At 37.2% G+C, this 16,910-nt stretch overlaps 5 protein-coding genes across 5 annotated transcripts; 4 read left to right on the top strand and 1 right to left on the bottom strand.

The window, feature by feature from the left end:
- Positions 1-1,636: 1,636 nt before the first annotated feature.
- LOC110228338 (phosphate transporter PHO1 homolog 5) lies at positions 1,637-5,617 on the top strand. Its single transcript, XM_021025384.1, has 11 exons — positions 1,637-2,309; positions 2,761-3,136; positions 3,217-3,265; positions 3,346-3,547; positions 3,629-3,749; positions 3,850-4,108; positions 4,191-4,295; positions 4,397-4,591; positions 4,682-4,966; positions 5,045-5,181; positions 5,290-5,617. Exons 1-11 carry the CDS (start codon positions 1,637-1,639, stop codon positions 5,387-5,389), a joined length of 2,502 nt encoding a protein of 833 aa, XP_020881043.1. The 3' UTR covers positions 5,390-5,617.
- A 3-nt stretch (positions 5,618-5,620) lies between these two features.
- On the bottom strand, positions 5,621-6,410 carry LOC9312940. The gene has a single exon (XM_002875150.2). The coding sequence runs from the start codon at positions 6,186-6,188 to the stop codon at positions 5,766-5,768; it is 423 nt and encodes a 140-aa protein (XP_002875196.2). The 5' UTR covers positions 6,189-6,410; the 3' UTR covers positions 5,621-5,765.
- A 224-nt stretch (positions 6,411-6,634) lies between these two features.
- LOC9312939 (galactoside 2-alpha-L-fucosyltransferase) lies at positions 6,635-8,882 on the top strand. Its single transcript, XM_021025281.1, has 2 exons — positions 6,635-6,975; positions 7,382-8,882. The coding sequence occupies exons 1-2, from the start codon at positions 6,699-6,701 to the stop codon at positions 8,788-8,790; spliced, it is 1,686 nt and encodes a 561-aa protein (XP_020880940.1). The 5' UTR covers positions 6,635-6,698; the 3' UTR covers positions 8,791-8,882.
- Positions 8,883-8,935: 53 nt separating this feature from the next.
- LOC9312938 (fucosyltransferase 2) lies at positions 8,936-11,063 on the top strand. Its single transcript, XM_002876824.2, has 2 exons — positions 8,936-9,390; positions 9,466-11,063. The coding sequence occupies exons 1-2, from the start codon at positions 9,102-9,104 to the stop codon at positions 10,896-10,898; spliced, it is 1,722 nt and encodes a 573-aa protein (XP_002876870.2). The 5' UTR covers positions 8,936-9,101; the 3' UTR covers positions 10,899-11,063.
- A 135-nt stretch (positions 11,064-11,198) lies between these two features.
- On the top strand, positions 11,199-12,823 carry LOC9311264 (aspartic proteinase nepenthesin-1). The gene has a single exon (XM_002876823.2). The coding sequence runs from the start codon at positions 11,383-11,385 to the stop codon at positions 12,769-12,771; it is 1,389 nt and encodes a 462-aa protein (XP_002876869.1). The 5' UTR covers positions 11,199-11,382; the 3' UTR covers positions 12,772-12,823.
- The last annotated feature ends 4,087 nt before the right edge of the window (positions 12,824-16,910 follow it).

Genomic DNA, 16,910 nt, shown 5'->3' with positions numbered 1-16,910 from the left:
AGTTTGTTGAATAATATCTAAACGAAACAAAAAAAATCTTTTAAAGATATTTTATGAGAAATAATATATTCGCCAATTTGGGTTGGGGATCAAGTATATGAAAATCTCGTAAATATTATATGTTATATTTATTACATATACTAATTTTCACATTGTAGTTATTTAAATCAAAGAATTTAATGAGTTAATTATGGAATACAAAATATTTATGTAAATCAAAAAGTTTAAAGAACCAATAGCGCTGGAATTGATTTTTTTGCTATAACGATTACTAAAACATTTAAGTAAATAAAGATATTTCGTTATGATTTTTCAGCATATTCGAATTGTTGATTATTTCGAAATTTAAGGATGTTTAAGAAATCATGATTGATTTCCGATTTCATAAATTTTGATTAGAATTAAAAATAAAAGATTTAGTATTTAGATAAGGAATATACTATAATAAGGATTATTAGTACTCGAATATATTAGGAATATTCGTATTGTTAGTTTATTTAATTCAAAAATTATAATTTGCGGATTTAAAGGAAGATCTTCTCGAGATTTTAGGCATATAATCGAGATTTTAGTAACAAACTGTGATCACATTAAATTTTCGAAAGATTTGTGTCGAAATTGTTAGAAACAAATTAGGATAGATAATGTTTGGTTAGTATCTTTTTAATATTTTCAAATCTTTAGAATTAAACTCATTGACATTATATTGTTGAATTTATTTTTTAAAAATGACGTAATATTAAATAAAAAAATAAATAACTAACTATTTTCATTTGATGGTGTAGACAAATTATTATTACTATTTATGTAATTTAATTACAAATAACAAATATTAATTTTTATAACAAAACAAATTATTTTCGTAATAACAATTTTTCCCCAAATCAATCTTTTACAAAATATTTATTTTAATCACATATTCTTTCTATATAGAAATAAATAGTTAAATAATTATGGTTAGAAGTAGTTAAAGTAAATAACAAATATGGTTAGTTTAGATATATTATATATATTTCTAATTTAGGTGTTAATTAAGAATTAATGTCGTTTTTATTACAAACTTCCTTAAATTTCTTATTCTAGATCCGAATAGAGTTAAACCCGGGTAAAACCCGGATCCAAAAGACTTTTTGCAAAAATACCCTGTTGTTATAAACTATATTGATGGACTCCATAACCGGCCCATGGCCCATTAGGGTTTTAGCTTATCCTCTATTATCCTTGTATATATATCCCCTATTCCATTAATGAAACAGATAGTTCACAACACCTGTAAAAATATATATGTAGATTATGAGGTATTGAGGTGTACGTGTTCTATTCGCTCCATCTATTGATGTCCGTCGTGTGGGACAGTCCTCACGCGCTTTGGTTGCCCAATCTGAACACATTGGTAAATGTGTTTTCAACGATGATTTGATGAAAAAAGAAACCCATTTTTATAATTACCTAAAATCAAGGAAAATTGACCCAAATGATTTTTTTTACTATATAGATGTGACTGACCAGTCACTATTTTAATACACATCTTGAACAAGTTTTCTTCTGTCTTCTCTTTCACTCTTCAGACACAACAGTGAAACTAAAAATATTAGATTTCAGACAAAGATTTTCTCGAGATCGGAGAATACAAGAAATGAAGTTCGGGAAAGAGTTCTCGTCGCAAATGGTGCCGGAATGGCATGAAGCTTACATGGATTATGATTATCTCAAATCTCAACTTAAAGAAATCATCAAATTCAAACGCAAAACCAATCCTCACGGTGGTCACCCTCATCATCATCATCATCATCACGACGGACTTCACCGGAAAATGACTCTTCACCGAGCATTCAGTGGTTTAATCTCCACGTCGCCGAAAAAAAAGAAACACCACGGACACGGCGGAGGACACGGACACAACGGTGCTGGTCAGATCGGACATTTCTCAGATTCCGATGATGACATCGAGGAAGGAATTAAGCATGTCACTGCGCCGATTCTAATAAACTCGGCGAGTCATGGATACGAAACGACGTTTTTGATGGCGTCGGAGGAAGGAGGAGAGTACGAGACGGTGTTTTTCCGGCGGTTAGATGATGAATTCAATAAAGTTGAGAAATTTTATAAAGAGAAAGTTGAAGAAGTTATGAAAGAAGCTGTGATGCTTGAGAAGCAAATGGATGCTTTGATTGCGTTTAGGGTTAAAGTTGAGCATCCTGATGGTTGGCCATGGGAAGAACGTACGGTGGAGATGACTCGATTAGCTTCTGATGTTGCTATTTCTGCGGCGGCCGTCGCTGCTTCTACTCCCGCCGGTGCTAGATCTAGTAAGTTAAAGTAAACCTGACTCGGTGACTATAATTTGCAATCTTACCGGTTTAAAATTGAAATTGATCTGGTTCTTTCTCCGGTTTTGTTGCTCTGGTTTTTTCGAACCGTAATGGCCAAATTGAAATTGATTAGTTTCGTTCTCGTGTTTGATTGATTGATTAATTTCGGTTTTATCGAACCGTAACCGTTACTGAATGGTTTTGTTGAAATTGATCTGTTTCTTTCTCAACTTTTGTTGCATCCCTCTCCGGTTCGATTAATAATTCTGGTTAAATCGAGCGGTTAACAGTACTGAATGACCCAATTAAAATTGATCTATTTCTTTCTCTGGTTCTCTGTTTGCAGAATTGCAGTATTTGAATACTATCCGGTTTGAGTAAACCGTAATTGTACCAATTCGCCAAATTGAAAATTGATTTTTTTTTTGAAATTCTGGTTTGGTTGCAGTGAAGGTTGGAGCTCAAGCTCACATGGAGGCGATACAGGAAGGAGGATCAAGCAAAGCTGGTAAATCCTCCGACGAAGAAGATGATGAAAATGACGATGGTGATCTGGAGAAAGAAGAAGATAACGGCGTCTCCAGCGAAGTGGCCGGTGACGTGAGGAAGATGAAAGCTGCGAGGCCACCTCCGATCGAGGTTTTGGATCGTGTAAAGTTCAACCATACGAAGGAAACACCTCGATCCACCATTAAAAGTGTTCTCCAGGCCTCGAATTTGACAGAGCTTAAATTTAGCAGAGAAAATCTGAGGAAAGTCGAAGCTAAGCTCAGACGTGCCTTCGTTGAGTTTTACCAGAAGCTTCGGCTACTCAAAAGCTACAGGTACGAACTCGTATATGTATGTTGTTGAATTGGATTATCAAATGTTGAGTATTATGATTGGAGTTTGAGATTCGATGCAGCTTTTTGAATGAATTGGCGTTTTCGAAGATATTGAAGAAGTATGATAAGGTAAGATTTGGTTTGAGGTTTGAGATTTTGATTTTTGAAGTAATGACTGAAAGGTGTTCGACGAAATTACTCTGAAACAGATAACTTCAAGGCATGCTTCGAAGTCTTACATGAAAATGATTGATAACTCTTACCTTGGAAGCTCTGATGATGTTACGAGACTCGTGGAGCGTGTTGAAGCTACGTTTATTAAGCATTTCGCTAATGCTAACAGGAGAAAAGGAATGAACATCTTGAGACCGAAAGCTAAACGAGAGAGACATCGAATTACATTCTCCACAGGTGGAATTCGTCATACTTTTTACTGAATGTCTTTTTCGTCAGTCTTTGCTTGTTAATTTCTAATGCGGAATTCGGTTTCAGGCTTCTTGGGTGGATGCTTGTTTTCTTTAGTAGTGGCTCTATTCGCGATCATACGAACCCGAAACATTTTGCAGGAGGAAGGTCAGAAACAGTACATGAATACTATGTTCCCTCTTTACAGGTAAACTCTAATGTTTCTTCTGTTCTCATGAATATATATCGGAAATTCAAGGTGGAACTTATTGTTTCGATGCACTCTGCCTTCTTTGTTGTTCTTACAGTTTGTTCGGGTTCATCGTTCTGCACATACTTATGTATGCTGGTAACATATACTATTGGAGGCGGTATCGAGTGAATTACTCTTTCATATTTGGGTTCAAGCACGGTACTGAACTTGGCTATAGACAAGTTCTATTTGTGGGATTAAGCATTGGAGTCTTTGCACTTCTTTGTATACTTGCCAATCTTGACATGGAGGTTGACCCCGAAACTAAAGATTACCAAGCATTAACCGAACTTCTTCCTCTTTTCCTGCTCACTGTAAGTCTACAAATCCAAAATCAGCTTTTAAATGTGAAAATCTGCTATATGACGATAATAACTGAATAAATTTGTGATCTAGGCTATGTTTGTAGTTCTAGTCTTACCATTCAACATCTTCTACCGCTCGAGTCGCTTCTTCTTCCTCACATGCCTCTTTCACTGCCTTGCTGCTCCTCTTTACAAGGTAGGAACAGAAACAGAACGGCTCATTGATCGTGAAAAATAAATATTGATCTTTGTACTTCAATATATCTAAAAATCTTAATTTTTCGACTTCTCCTATAGGTAACTTTACCTGATTTCTTGGTGGGCGATCAGTTAACAAGTCAGGTACAAGCTCTTCGAAGCATCCAATTTTACATATGTCACTACGGTTGGGGAGATTACAAACATAGAAAAAACACTTGCACAGAGTCAGATGCCTACAATGCTTTCTTATTCATTGTTGCTGTCATCCCATACGTCTCTCGTCTCCTTCAGGTACAAAGTTTGTTGAGTTCATACGAAATCCAATCGTTCAAACTCTCTTAATTCATATAATTTTTGCTAAAGAACCCTATATTTTTGCAGTGCTTGAGGCGACTGTTTGAAGAGAAAAATCCAGAACAAGGATACAATGGCCTCAAGTACTTCTTGACTATAGTGGCCGTCTGCTTGAGAACGACTTACAGTGTCGACGAGGATAATCAATTTGCCTGGAGAATATTAGCTGGGATCTTCTCAGCTATTGCTGCCATTTTCTGTACTTATTGGGACTTAGTCTATGATTGGGGTCTTCTAAACAGAACATCTAAGAACCCTTGGCTCCGTGATAAACTCCTTGTCCCGCAGAAAAAAGTATATTTTATTGCGATGGTAAGCACAAACTGTAGAGTAACGCATCATTTGTAATCCTAGAGCAAAATTGATTCTTAACATTCGAAAAATATGCAGATCTTAAACATCTTGCTCAGATTCGCGTGGCTGCAGACCGTTCTGGATTTCAATTTCTCCTTCATGCACAGACAGACAATGGTTGCTGTTGTTGCCAGTCTCGAGATTATCCGCCGTGGGATATGGAATTTCTTCAGGTGAGAAAACATATGTTACTACAATTTTTCTTCACCATGTGTCCGCTCTATTTACCATCACACAACATATAATATAACTTTCTTGGGGCTTTGTTTATGAAAAAACAGGTTAGAGAACGAGCATTTAAACAATGTTGGGAAGTATCGAGCATTCAAGACAGTTCCATTACCGTTTAACTACGACGAGGATGACGACAAAGGCAACTAGTTTTTTTCAGTTTTCTAGTCTTAGATTATGCAAAGACGGATTCTCATCCACATCGAGTAGGGAGAAGAGAAGGATTGGATTAGACTAAAGCTGATTCATTAAGATCAAGGAAATGTTACACTCAGGATCACGGATATTTTCTAGATTAACCATAGTAATTAGGGTCACTGATTTGCAGGAGACAAACGAATGGAAGAAACAGTTTAAAATTAGTTTCATTGAAAGAAACATTCATGGGCATCAACAAAGCAATGACCTTAAAACCAAATTCTTCCAACAATAGCAAAAGTAATAATCAGAAACATTCAAAGTTGTAATAGAAAACAATCAAATAACATATAAGTCTTAACCAAATAAGTTGTGATAAATTAAACCCTCACTTTCCCTTAGTTTCTTCTTCTTCCTTCTTCTTGGCCGCAGCGGCTGCCTCCTCCCCTTTTTCCAACTCCTTTAACGACTGAGTAAACCTCTCTTTCTGCATCGCCAGATACTGTCCATAGTAATCGACGTTAGCATACATACATGTATTCAGCTTCAATCTAGCATCTCGACAATTCGTGCCGCCATCTTTCACTTCCCAACAGTGATCAACTTCTATGAATGCATCCTTGCACCCACCTTTCTTCAAAAACCGACTAAGCCAACACTCATCACAATCTTCTTCCTCTTTCTCCTTATTAGTTTCATTCAAATTGTCATCAGAACTTACTGTTTTGGATTTGTTCGGATCTTGCGAAGCAGCAGATGAATCTCCTCCTTGGTAAGCCGAATTCTCAGCATTCGGATTCATAGAAGACATTGTTGTTTGATTTTGAAAGATGAAGTTAGGTTAAGATAAAGAGTCAAGAACACGAATGGAAACTTAAAACCCTTCTCTAAAACCCTTCATTATGACAGTTTTTAAGTTTTAGGAAGATTTCCTATATAACAAGCGGTGGTATTCTTGGAGAACAATATTTCTTTTTATGGTATTTTAAGATATTTCCTCTTTAATTATCTTATTACTTAAAATTAATTATGTCATTTGTTAAATTTTTTAGATTCAACAATGAATTAATTTGATTAAAAAAATTGACAGCCGTAGAGGATATTTAAATTTTAACCTGGCTTACTTTTTTCGAATTTAACATGTTACATTAGGGGTCAAAAATTAATATTACAAAGTTTATGGTGTAAAAAGTAATAATGTAGAAATGAAGTCATTTAATTGAAATATATATTTTTATTCTAATTAAACTGTCGCGGAGACCATGTTCTGAAATAAAGTAATGAAGTCGGTGACCGTCTCTGTCTCCCTCAAGAGCAATCAATGGATCAGAATCCGTACAGGAGAAGATCGTCTCCGATCAGAACCACCACCGGCGGTTCAAAGTCCGTAAATTTATCAGAGCTACTTCCGGTGAAGCTTCTCAGCTTTGGTACGATGAAGCTCACGAGGACCTTCACTACTTGCTTGATACTCTTCTCTGTATTAGTAGCATTCTCAATGATCTTTCACCAACACCCATCTGATTCAAATCGGATAATGGGTTTCGCTGAAGCAAGAGTTCTCGACGCCGGAGTTTTCCCAAATGTTACTAACATCGGTATGTGTTCCTATTCCAAGTCAAAGTTTTGAGCTTTATTAGTTTAGATCTACGCATTTGCCTTTATATGTCCATAGCTATTGGTCGATTTTAGTTTAACATCTTGTTTTCTACTTTTAGATGATTCTCTTGAATTGATATGAACAACATTGTTTGGTTTTGCGTTTTAAGCTTAATGTGATTCACAGTTTAGAATCTGCAATGAATGGTGACAAAATTGAGTCTGATCTGAAGTCACTAGCTAGTTGGATTATTCATGGAAACTGCCATAAAAAAAATGAGTCTTTGTTGGTCCCAAGACTGCTATTAGTGAAAAAGTGATCTTTTGTTTGGTCTTAGCTTAGAATGTTACATTGGCTTTTTTAGAGGTTTTTAGATTTTTTTCTGACTCTGTTTTGTTTTGTAGATTCAAATGGTTCTGATAAGCTTCTCGGAGGACTACTTGCTTCTGGTTTTAATGAAGAGTCTTGCCTTAGTAGGTACCAATCAGTACTTTACCGTAAACCTTCGCCTTACAAGCCTTCTCCTTATCTAGTCTCTAAACTTAGAAACTACGAAATGCTTCACAAGCGATGTGGTCCGGGTACTGAATCTTACAAGAAAGCTCTAAAGCAACTTGATCAAGAGCATATTGATGGCAATGGTGAATGCAAATATGTTGTGTGGGTTTCTTTTAGTGGCTTAGGGAACAGGATACTTTCTCTAGCCTCGGTTTTTCTTTACGCGCTTTTGACGAATAGAGTCTTGCTTGTTGACCGAGGGAAAGACATGGATGATCTCTTTTGTGAGCCGTTTCCTGGTATGTCGTGGTTACTGCCTTTAGATTTCCCAATGACGGATCAGTTTGATGGATTGAATCAGAAATCCTCGCGTTGTTATGGAGATATAGTGAAGAATGAGGCGATGGATACCGAGAAAACTTTTTCTTATCTTTATCTTCATCTTGTCCATGATTATGGAGATCATGATAAGATGTTCTTCTGTGAAGGAGACCAAAACTTAATTGGGAAAGTCCCTTGGTTAATCGTCAAAACAGATAATTACTTTGTTCCATCTCTATGGCTAATCCCGGGTTTCGAAGATGAACTAAACAAGCTATTCCCGCAGAAAGCGACTGTCTTTCATCACTTAGGTAGATATCTTTTTCACCCAACAAACCAAGTATGGGGCTTAGTCACTAGGTACTACGAAGCTTACTTATCGCATGCGGATGAGAAGATTGGGATTCAAGTAAGAGTTTTTGATGTAGGCGCGGGTCCATTTCAGCACGTTATGGATCAGATTTCATCTTGTACTCAAAAAGAGAAACTTCTACCTGAAGTAGACACACTAGTAGAAAGATCTCGCCAAGTTAAAACCCCCAAACACAAAGCTGTGCTTGTCACATCTTTGAGCTCGGGATACTCGGAGAACTTAAAGAGTATGTATTGGGAATATCCGACATCAACTGGAGAAATCATCGGTGTTCATCAGCCAAGCCAAGAAGGTTATCAGCAGACAGAAAAAAAGATGCATAATGGCAAAGCTCTTGCGGAAATTTACCTTTTGAGTTTGACAGATAATCTTGTGACAAGTGCTTGGTCTACATTTGGATATGTAGCTCAAGGTCTTGGAGGTTTAAAGCCTTGGATACTCTATAAACCCGAGAACCGTACAGCTCCTGATCCTGCGTGTGGTCGGGCTATGTCGATGGAGCCTTGTTTCCACGCGCCTCCATTCTATGATTGTAAGGCGAAAACGGGTATTGACACGGGAAAACTAGTTCCTCATGTGAGACATTGTGAGGATATGAGCTGGGGACTTAAGCTAGTATGATTTTTTTGTGATTTACTCTGTTTTTGATGATTTGATGTATCATGTAACTTCTTAAATTAGCTTTTATAAATTCAATTTTTGTGCTTTTGACATTTTCTCTAATTAGATTAGAAAAGAGCATAAAAGTTGAGTCTTTATTACCAAAGTCTCCGTTTTTTTTGTATTGTTGCAGTAAAACGTGAATCTGATGATATTTGCTTCTTGTCATACTCTTTTTTCCATGTAACAGATGAAGAAGGTAAAAGGGAGGGACCAGATTTGATTTCTAATCTGTTTTTCTTATGTTTAGATCTTAGGGTTTCTGAATAAATATGTATCCCTCTAGAAGAAGATTATCTCTTTCCAGAGCCATTGATAAACAACCGGAGGAACAATTAGGAGGCCAAGAAAAGAGGTGCAGATTCTTGGGAGCAATGAGAATCACAGAGATCTTAGCTTTTTTCATGGTTTTAATCCCTGTCTTACTAGTAATCGTAGCCATGTTTGGATATGATCAAGGAAATGGTTTTGTAGAGGCATCAAGAATCATACGAATGGAACCGGAACCAAACGTGACATCCTCAGATGATTCAGCATTGCAGAGAGATCAGGAACAAAAAGGTAATACAATGATACATTGTTTAACTTACCTTCTGGAATTGGGATGTTTATATCTTTCTTTGAATGTTCCATCAGATTCTGTAGATTTGTCTCTGCTTGGAGGACTACTTGTTTCTGGTTTCAAAAAAGAGTCTTGCTTGAGTAGATACCAATCTTACCTCTATCGTAAAGCTTCACCGTATAGACCTTCTTTACATCTACTTTCGAAGCTTAGAGCTTACGAAGAGCTTCATAAACGATGTGGACCGGGAACGAGACCGTATACCAATGCAGAGAGACTGCTTAAACCGAAACAAACTGGTGATTCAGAACCAGAAGGATGCAAGTATGTTGTTTGGATGTCGTTTAGCGGATTAGGAAACAGGATTATCAGTATTGCCTCTGTGTTTCTGTATGCAATGTTGACGGATAGGGTCTTGCTTGTTGAAGGAGGAGAGCAATTCGCGGATCTATTCTGCGAACCATTCCTCGATACCACTTGGCTACTACCGAAAGATTTCACCTTGACTAGTCAGTTCAGTGGCTTTGGTCAAAACTCAGCTCATTGCCATGGAGATATGCTGAAGAAGAAACTGATTAACGAATCTTCTGTTTTGTCTCTGTCTCATCTCTATCTTCATCTAGCTCATGATTACAACGACCACGACAAAATGTTCTTCTGCGCAGAAGATCAGAATCTCTTAGAGAATGTTCCTTGGTTGATCATGAGGACAAACAACTTCTTTGCACCGTCTCTCTTCTTGATCCCTTCTTTCGAGGAAGAGCTCGGTATGATGTTTCCCAAGAAAGGAACGGTATTTCACCATTTGGGTCGTTACCTTTTCCATCCTTCGAATCAAGTCTGGGGACTAATCACAAGATACTATCAAGCTTACTTAGCCAAAGCTGATGAGAGGATTGGTCTTCAAATAAGAGTCTTTGATGAGAAATCCGGCGTATCTCCTCAAGTCACAAAGCAAATCATTTCGTGCGTTCAAAACGAGGATTTGTTACCGAAACTAAGCAAAGGAGAAGAACAACACAAGCAGCCATCAGAAGAAGACTCGAAACTCAAATCGGTCTTGATCACTTCTTTAACAACAGGATACTTTGAGATCTTGAAAACAATGTATTGGGAAAATCCAACTGTAACAGGAGAAGTGATTGGAATACATCAGCCAAGTCATGAAGGTCATCAACAAACAGAGAAGCTAATGCATAACAGGAAAGCTTGGGCAGAGATGTACTTACTTAGCTTAACCGATAAGTTGGTTATTAGTGCTTGGTCTACATTTGGTTATGTAGCTCAAGGACTTGGAGGATTAAGAGCTTGGATTCTGTATAAACAAGAGAATCAAACCAACCCAAATCCACCTTGTGGTAGAGCTATGTCACCAGATCCTTGTTTCCATGCCCCTCCTTACTACGATTGCAAAGCTAAGCAAGGAACCGACACCGGTAATGTTGTCCCGCATGTTAGACATTGTGAAGATATTAGCTGGGGACTTAAGCTTGTTGACAACTCTTAACTTGATAAGACTTGAACAAAACAGCTGAATCTTGATATGTAGACAAAACTTTGTAATGTTTCTTTTTCTTTTTTTGTGTATGTTTCAGTTGATATTAAAGATAGAAGAACTAAGCCATTTGCTTTTGATTCCATTTTTTGTTTTTAACTAATGATTTATTACTAATAGGCTCTGTTTTAGTGGGCTTAATCACAATTAGGCCCATATAATAAAATTTCTTGTGTTTTTGTTTTCCCAACAGTGAGTGAGAAAAAGAAAAACTCAAAAGTTTTCTCAACTAACGACGGAAGAACAGGGCTTGCTTGTTTGAATGGATATCTTAAACAGTCTCTCCTCATTTTAAGTAGGGAAGTTAGTTACATCAATGTCTATCTTCTTACACGCCTAACTTTGTTCTGTAACTCTTTTCTTTTTGTGTCCTAAAAACTCTTTATAAACACTCCCTTAATCTCTCATCAACCCACTCACACACACACACACAAAAATGGCTTCTTCTTCTTCTTCCTTTTCTTTATTATTTCCTTTCTTTCTTATTCTTTTTTCATGCTTTATCGCAGTTTCATCATCAAGAAGATCATTAATCGACCGTCCTCTTCCAAAAAACCTTCCAAGATCCGGTTTTCGATTAAGTCTTCGACATGTGGATTCCGGTAAAAACCTCACCAAGATCCAAAAGATTCAAAGAGGGATTAACCGTGGATTCCATAGATTAAACAGGTTAGGAGCTGTAGCTGTTTTGGCTGTAGCTTCTAATCCTGATGATACTAATAACATTAAAGCACCTACTCATGGAGGAAGCGGTGAGTTTCTTATGGAGTTATCTATTGGAAACCCGGCGGTTAAATACGCGGCTATTGTTGATACCGGAAGTGACCTTATATGGACTCAATGCAAGCCTTGTACTGAATGTTTTGATCAACCAACTCCGATTTTCGACCCCGAGAAATCTTCCTCTTACTCCAAAGTAGGGTGTTCTTCTGGTCTTTGTAATGCATTGCCTCGATCAAACTGCAACGAAGACAAAGATTCTTGTGAGTATTTGTATACTTATGGAGATTACTCATCCACAAGAGGGCTCTTGGCCACAGAAACCTTCACTTTCGAGGACGAGAACTCGATTTCTGGTATCGGATTTGGGTGTGGGGTTGAGAACGAAGGAGATGGGTTCTCTCAAGGGTCAGGTCTTGTAGGTCTTGGTCGCGGACCGCTCTCGCTTATTTCTCAGCTCAAAGAGACTAAATTCTCTTATTGCTTGACCTCGATTGAGGATAGTGAAGCATCTAGCTCGTTGTTTATTGGATCTTTAGCCTCGGGTATCGTCAACAAAACCGGTGCAAATTTAGATGGTGAAGTTACCAAAACTATGTCGTTGCTACGAAATCCAGATCAGCCTTCGTTCTATTACCTTGAGTTACAAGGCATCACCGTTGGAGCAAAACGCCTTTCTGTTGAAAAGTCTACTTTTGAACTATCCGAAGATGGAACCGGAGGCATGATCATAGACTCGGGCACGACTATCACGTATCTCGAGGAGACCGCGTTTAAGGTGTTAAAGGAGGAGTTTACTTCTCGGATGAGTTTACCAGTCGATGACTCTGGATCAACGGGACTTGACTTGTGCTTCAAGTTACCTAATGCAGCCAAGAATATTGCTGTTCCTAAGTTGATTTTTCATTTTAAAGGTGCGGATTTGGAGCTTCCCGGAGAGAATTACATGGTGGCGGATTCAAGCACCGGCGTTTTGTGCTTGGCCATGGGAAGTTCTAATGGCATGTCTATTTTTGGAAATGTTCAGCAGCAAAATTTTAATGTACTTCATGATCTTGAGAAAGAAACAGTGACATTTGTTCCCACTGAATGTGGAAAATTGTAGATTTTAATTGTTTTTTCTTTTATTATAAATAAATTTTCATGCTTTTTAACAACGTCAAGTGCCTCAATATTTTTAGACCAGTAGAAATATATCTTCGAGAAAATAGAAAATAACGTTTTCTGTTTTGTTGGTATGAAAACAAGGAAAAAACAGAAGTAATCTTTGCAAGAAAAAAAAACATTATAATTTCCTTATTAATAAACAGTTATTTGAACCTAACTAGATTAGAATTTAAGTAATTCTATGTTTGCATGTGTCCGTAAAACCACGATGATAGTTATCATGTGCTTGGATTTTTTTTGCCTCACCATGTGTGGGTTAAAGCTGCAAAAACTTCTAAATAAGGTAACATTGTAACAAAAGTACTCTATTTTTGCTTATTAAAATCTATATACATTTTTTATTGTTTACTATAGATTTGAGAATCTTATAATTTACATATATATTACCATGAACAACTTTGAAATCGACACTGATATGATGATGATTCTATATTAGAATCATTGATAATAATGAACACTTATTATTATTATAATTATTAAACTTGGAAGCAAAGTAAAGGGGTTCGCTCAACTTCCAAGCAACTCGAGAGGGAAAGAGATGAAATGCATGCGTCATGCAATTTTTATCAATTTGGAATTATAAACACGTCGCCTAACAAACATAATAAAGCCCTAACCATCTCACCTATATTTTTTTTAATAATCAAAATGTTTGAAAACCATAAAATTGATGTATCTTACTATCTTATACTACTGATTTACTAAGTTCAATAAATACGTAATAGTTTTAAGAAAAGTAAAATATCCAAGATCCGTTCCTTCTTTTTTTTTTTTTTTTACGATTGTATATTTCTCTCTCATATAAAGATCACTTGTGGATTGGTGTTGAATGTTCTTTGGTCGATATCTCGGAACATGAAAAGAATTAGACTGATAAATGTCTAATGTGATTTTGCTTGAATTAGCTTTGACACTCACGGTCTCATGCGGTGTTGAGTTGTATATCATTGGGCTTTTAAAGGCCCGTAATAATATAATTTATTCTTGCTAAATCGGCCCATTGTGAAGCCTCTTATACAACTAACTTATAAAAGTGAATTACTACTCTTCAGGTGTTGTAAAACTTTAAAGATGCATTACGGTGACAAACATATAGGCTTTAAATTCCAGAGTCAAAGCAACATATTCATGTTATTCTAAGGTTGTTTGGTTGCTAGTGACTTGTGAGAATATGTTGCCAATTGGCATTGGTAATTGGAGAACACATTGGCTTACTCAATGAATAAGATTTCTTTTGTTGTCATCTTTTTCTACCTTAGTTGATTAATAAGTTGTATGCAACAGAAAATATGACAACGGTATATATAAAATTTAACATTATACACTAGAAAAAAAAGAATCAAGAAGTTACAAAATTTGGAATTGGCCATAATCTTTGTAGGCTCATAACCAACTTTTGGTAATACTTGTGGGGATCGTTCAATAGTGTAAATCATCATTTCCCATATGCAGCACATAATAAGATCGAACTCAAGTTCAGTGGCATTAAAACAACACTCCTATAAACGGTTGAGCCAACTGCATTTGGGTAATATGCATCTAGTTATAACACATGGTTTGTGAAGACTTGGTGTCATGGTGCATCTGTATAGAGAGTATAGAGTGTAGACTATAGACCAAGTTATCACAACCACGGATGGACCAAGAATACCATCTTTTTCTTAAGGATAATCGCAATAAGAACTTTAGAGAACAGAATATTTGTTTATTCTACAAGATCTTTAGAAGAATTTCTAAAATAATATTAATAAACTTTTAGATATGAAATACATAGTAAAATACTAAAATCTAAATCTAGATAATGAAAATTATGTTTTAATGCATACATAGACAAATATCCCATATGTATTATCTTACTATGTATTATGATAACTTTTCAGTGCACTTCGCGACCAAGGGACGCATGAATTATGATAACTTTTCAGGGCCCAAGTCTTCGTCAAATGGTGGCGAAGAATTCAGAATCGCCGGAGGATTTTTGGTTGGAAATAAATTAGCAAAAAACATTGGCTTATTATATCTAAGTAAAGATTATTATATTAAACATTATGAAATAATAGGTAAAAGGTTGGTTGTGTTTATTCATCTGTTGTGAGTATTTATACATATAGGATCTAAGGGTTTTCCCTTGTACATGAGATAAGACTAAATCTTCTATGAGATACATATCGAAGTCCATTAGGCCCATTACCCCCCCTCAAGTTGGCGGGGAGAGTTACCAACGCCGAACTTGGACAGTAACTTATCGAAAGCGGGTCGCGGTAGAGCTTTAGTAAGAACATCTGCGACTTGTTCTTTGGTAGAAATATGTTCCATAGTGATGAGCTTATCTTGAACTGCATCTCGAACTTGATGACAATCGGATTCAATATGCTTTGTGCGTTCGTGAAAGACGGGATTAGAAGCAATGTGGATAGCCGCTTGACTGTCACAAAAGAGTTGTATAGGCCGTGTATGACGAAAGCCGAAGGTATGAAGAAGCTCGCGGAGCCACTTGATTTCTCGAAGTGTATATGCCATCGCGCGATATTCAGCTTCAGCCGACGAGTTAGAAACAGTATGTTGCTTCTTAGTCTTCCATGAGATTGGAGAGGAGCCTAAGAAGACCGCATATGCGCTGAGAGATCGTCTAGTAAGAGGGCATGCAGACCAATCGGAATCACAATAAGCAATTAAAGAAATCTCACTGTCCGACCGAAGAAGAATCCCTTGTGCAGGACACCCTTTAAGATATCTAACAACACGGATGGCAGCGTCCTAATGTGGGAGAAGAGGAGTGTTCATGAACTGCGAGAGAATATGGACAATGTAGCTTAGTTCAGGGCGAGTGATACTAAGATAGATAAGACGACCAACAAGGCGACGATACTCTTCTGGTCGTTTGAGAACAGGACCCGTGGCTGAGGCAAGTTTGTGATTAGGTTCCACCGGAGTAGCAAACGGCTTGGCACCAAGAAGATTAGCTTCGGTGATAATGTCGAGAGCATACTTGCGTTGAGAAAGAAAGATGCCATCAGGACCACGAGAGACCTCAATACCCAAGAAATACTTCAGCGGACCAAGATCTTTCATATGAAAACACTTATGCATATACGTCTTGAAACGTTCTATTTGAGACAAATCATTGCCTGCGACGATAAAATCATCAACATAAACAAGAACGTGGAGAATGACGCCATCTTGTACAAATGAGAAGAGTGAATAATCAGGATAACTTTGCTTGAAACCAAATGTGCGTAAGGCTGTAGCAAGTTTCTCAAACCAGCAACGTGGAGCCTGGCGAAGTCCATATAATGATTTCCGAAGACGACACACTTGATTAGTACCATTAGTATGAAACCCGGGAGGCAATTTCATATAAACTTCTTCGTCTAAATCACCATGAAGAAATGCATTATGAACATCCATCTGATGAACTTCCCATTGTTTAGCAGCAGCAACACCAAGAAGAAAGCGGACCGTTGTCATCTTAGCGACTGGCGCAAAAGTTTCTGTAAAATCAGATCCTTCTACTTGGCGATTTCCGAGGGCGACTAAGCGAGCCTTGTAACGTTCAAGAGTACCATCAGAGTTGTATTTGAGTTTATAGACCCACTTGCTGCCAATAGCTTTCTTCCCTGGAGGTAAGGTAGTGATATCCCAAGTATGATTTTCTTCAAGAGCGGTGATTTCTAAACCCATAGCATCACACCATTCTTTGATTAGAGAAGCTTGGTGATAGCTTGTTGGTTCTGTGGTGGAGGTAATAGCTGCCATAAAAACTTGATGCAATTCCGAAAATTTTTCGTCAGAAATAGATATGGGAATAGAATCAAGTATCTTACCGCAGACCGTTTTAGCGAGACTAGGATCAGGTAGAGGTGTAGAAGAAGCAGTAGGGAGTGTATTAGTAGTAGGAGTAGTAGTAGTAGGAGCTGTAGTAGTAGTAGTAGTAGTAGTAGTAGTAGTAGTAGGAGGAGTTGTGGTGTGATGAGCAACATAGTCTTTGAGAAGAACGGATGGTTGTTTCACACGGTGTCCTTTACCAAGCAATTCCGGTAAACCCGGTGAAGCCTCAGGTGAGGAAGATGACGAGCT

The sequence above is a fragment of the Arabidopsis lyrata genome, assembly GCF_000004255.2.
Source record: "Arabidopsis lyrata subsp. lyrata unplaced genomic scaffold ARALYscaffold_5, whole genome shotgun sequence".
Taxonomy (NCBI): domain Eukaryota; kingdom Viridiplantae; phylum Streptophyta; class Magnoliopsida; order Brassicales; family Brassicaceae; genus Arabidopsis; species Arabidopsis lyrata.
Note: the sequence above shows the minus strand (reverse complement) of the source record. Positions and strands in the feature narration are given on the sequence as shown.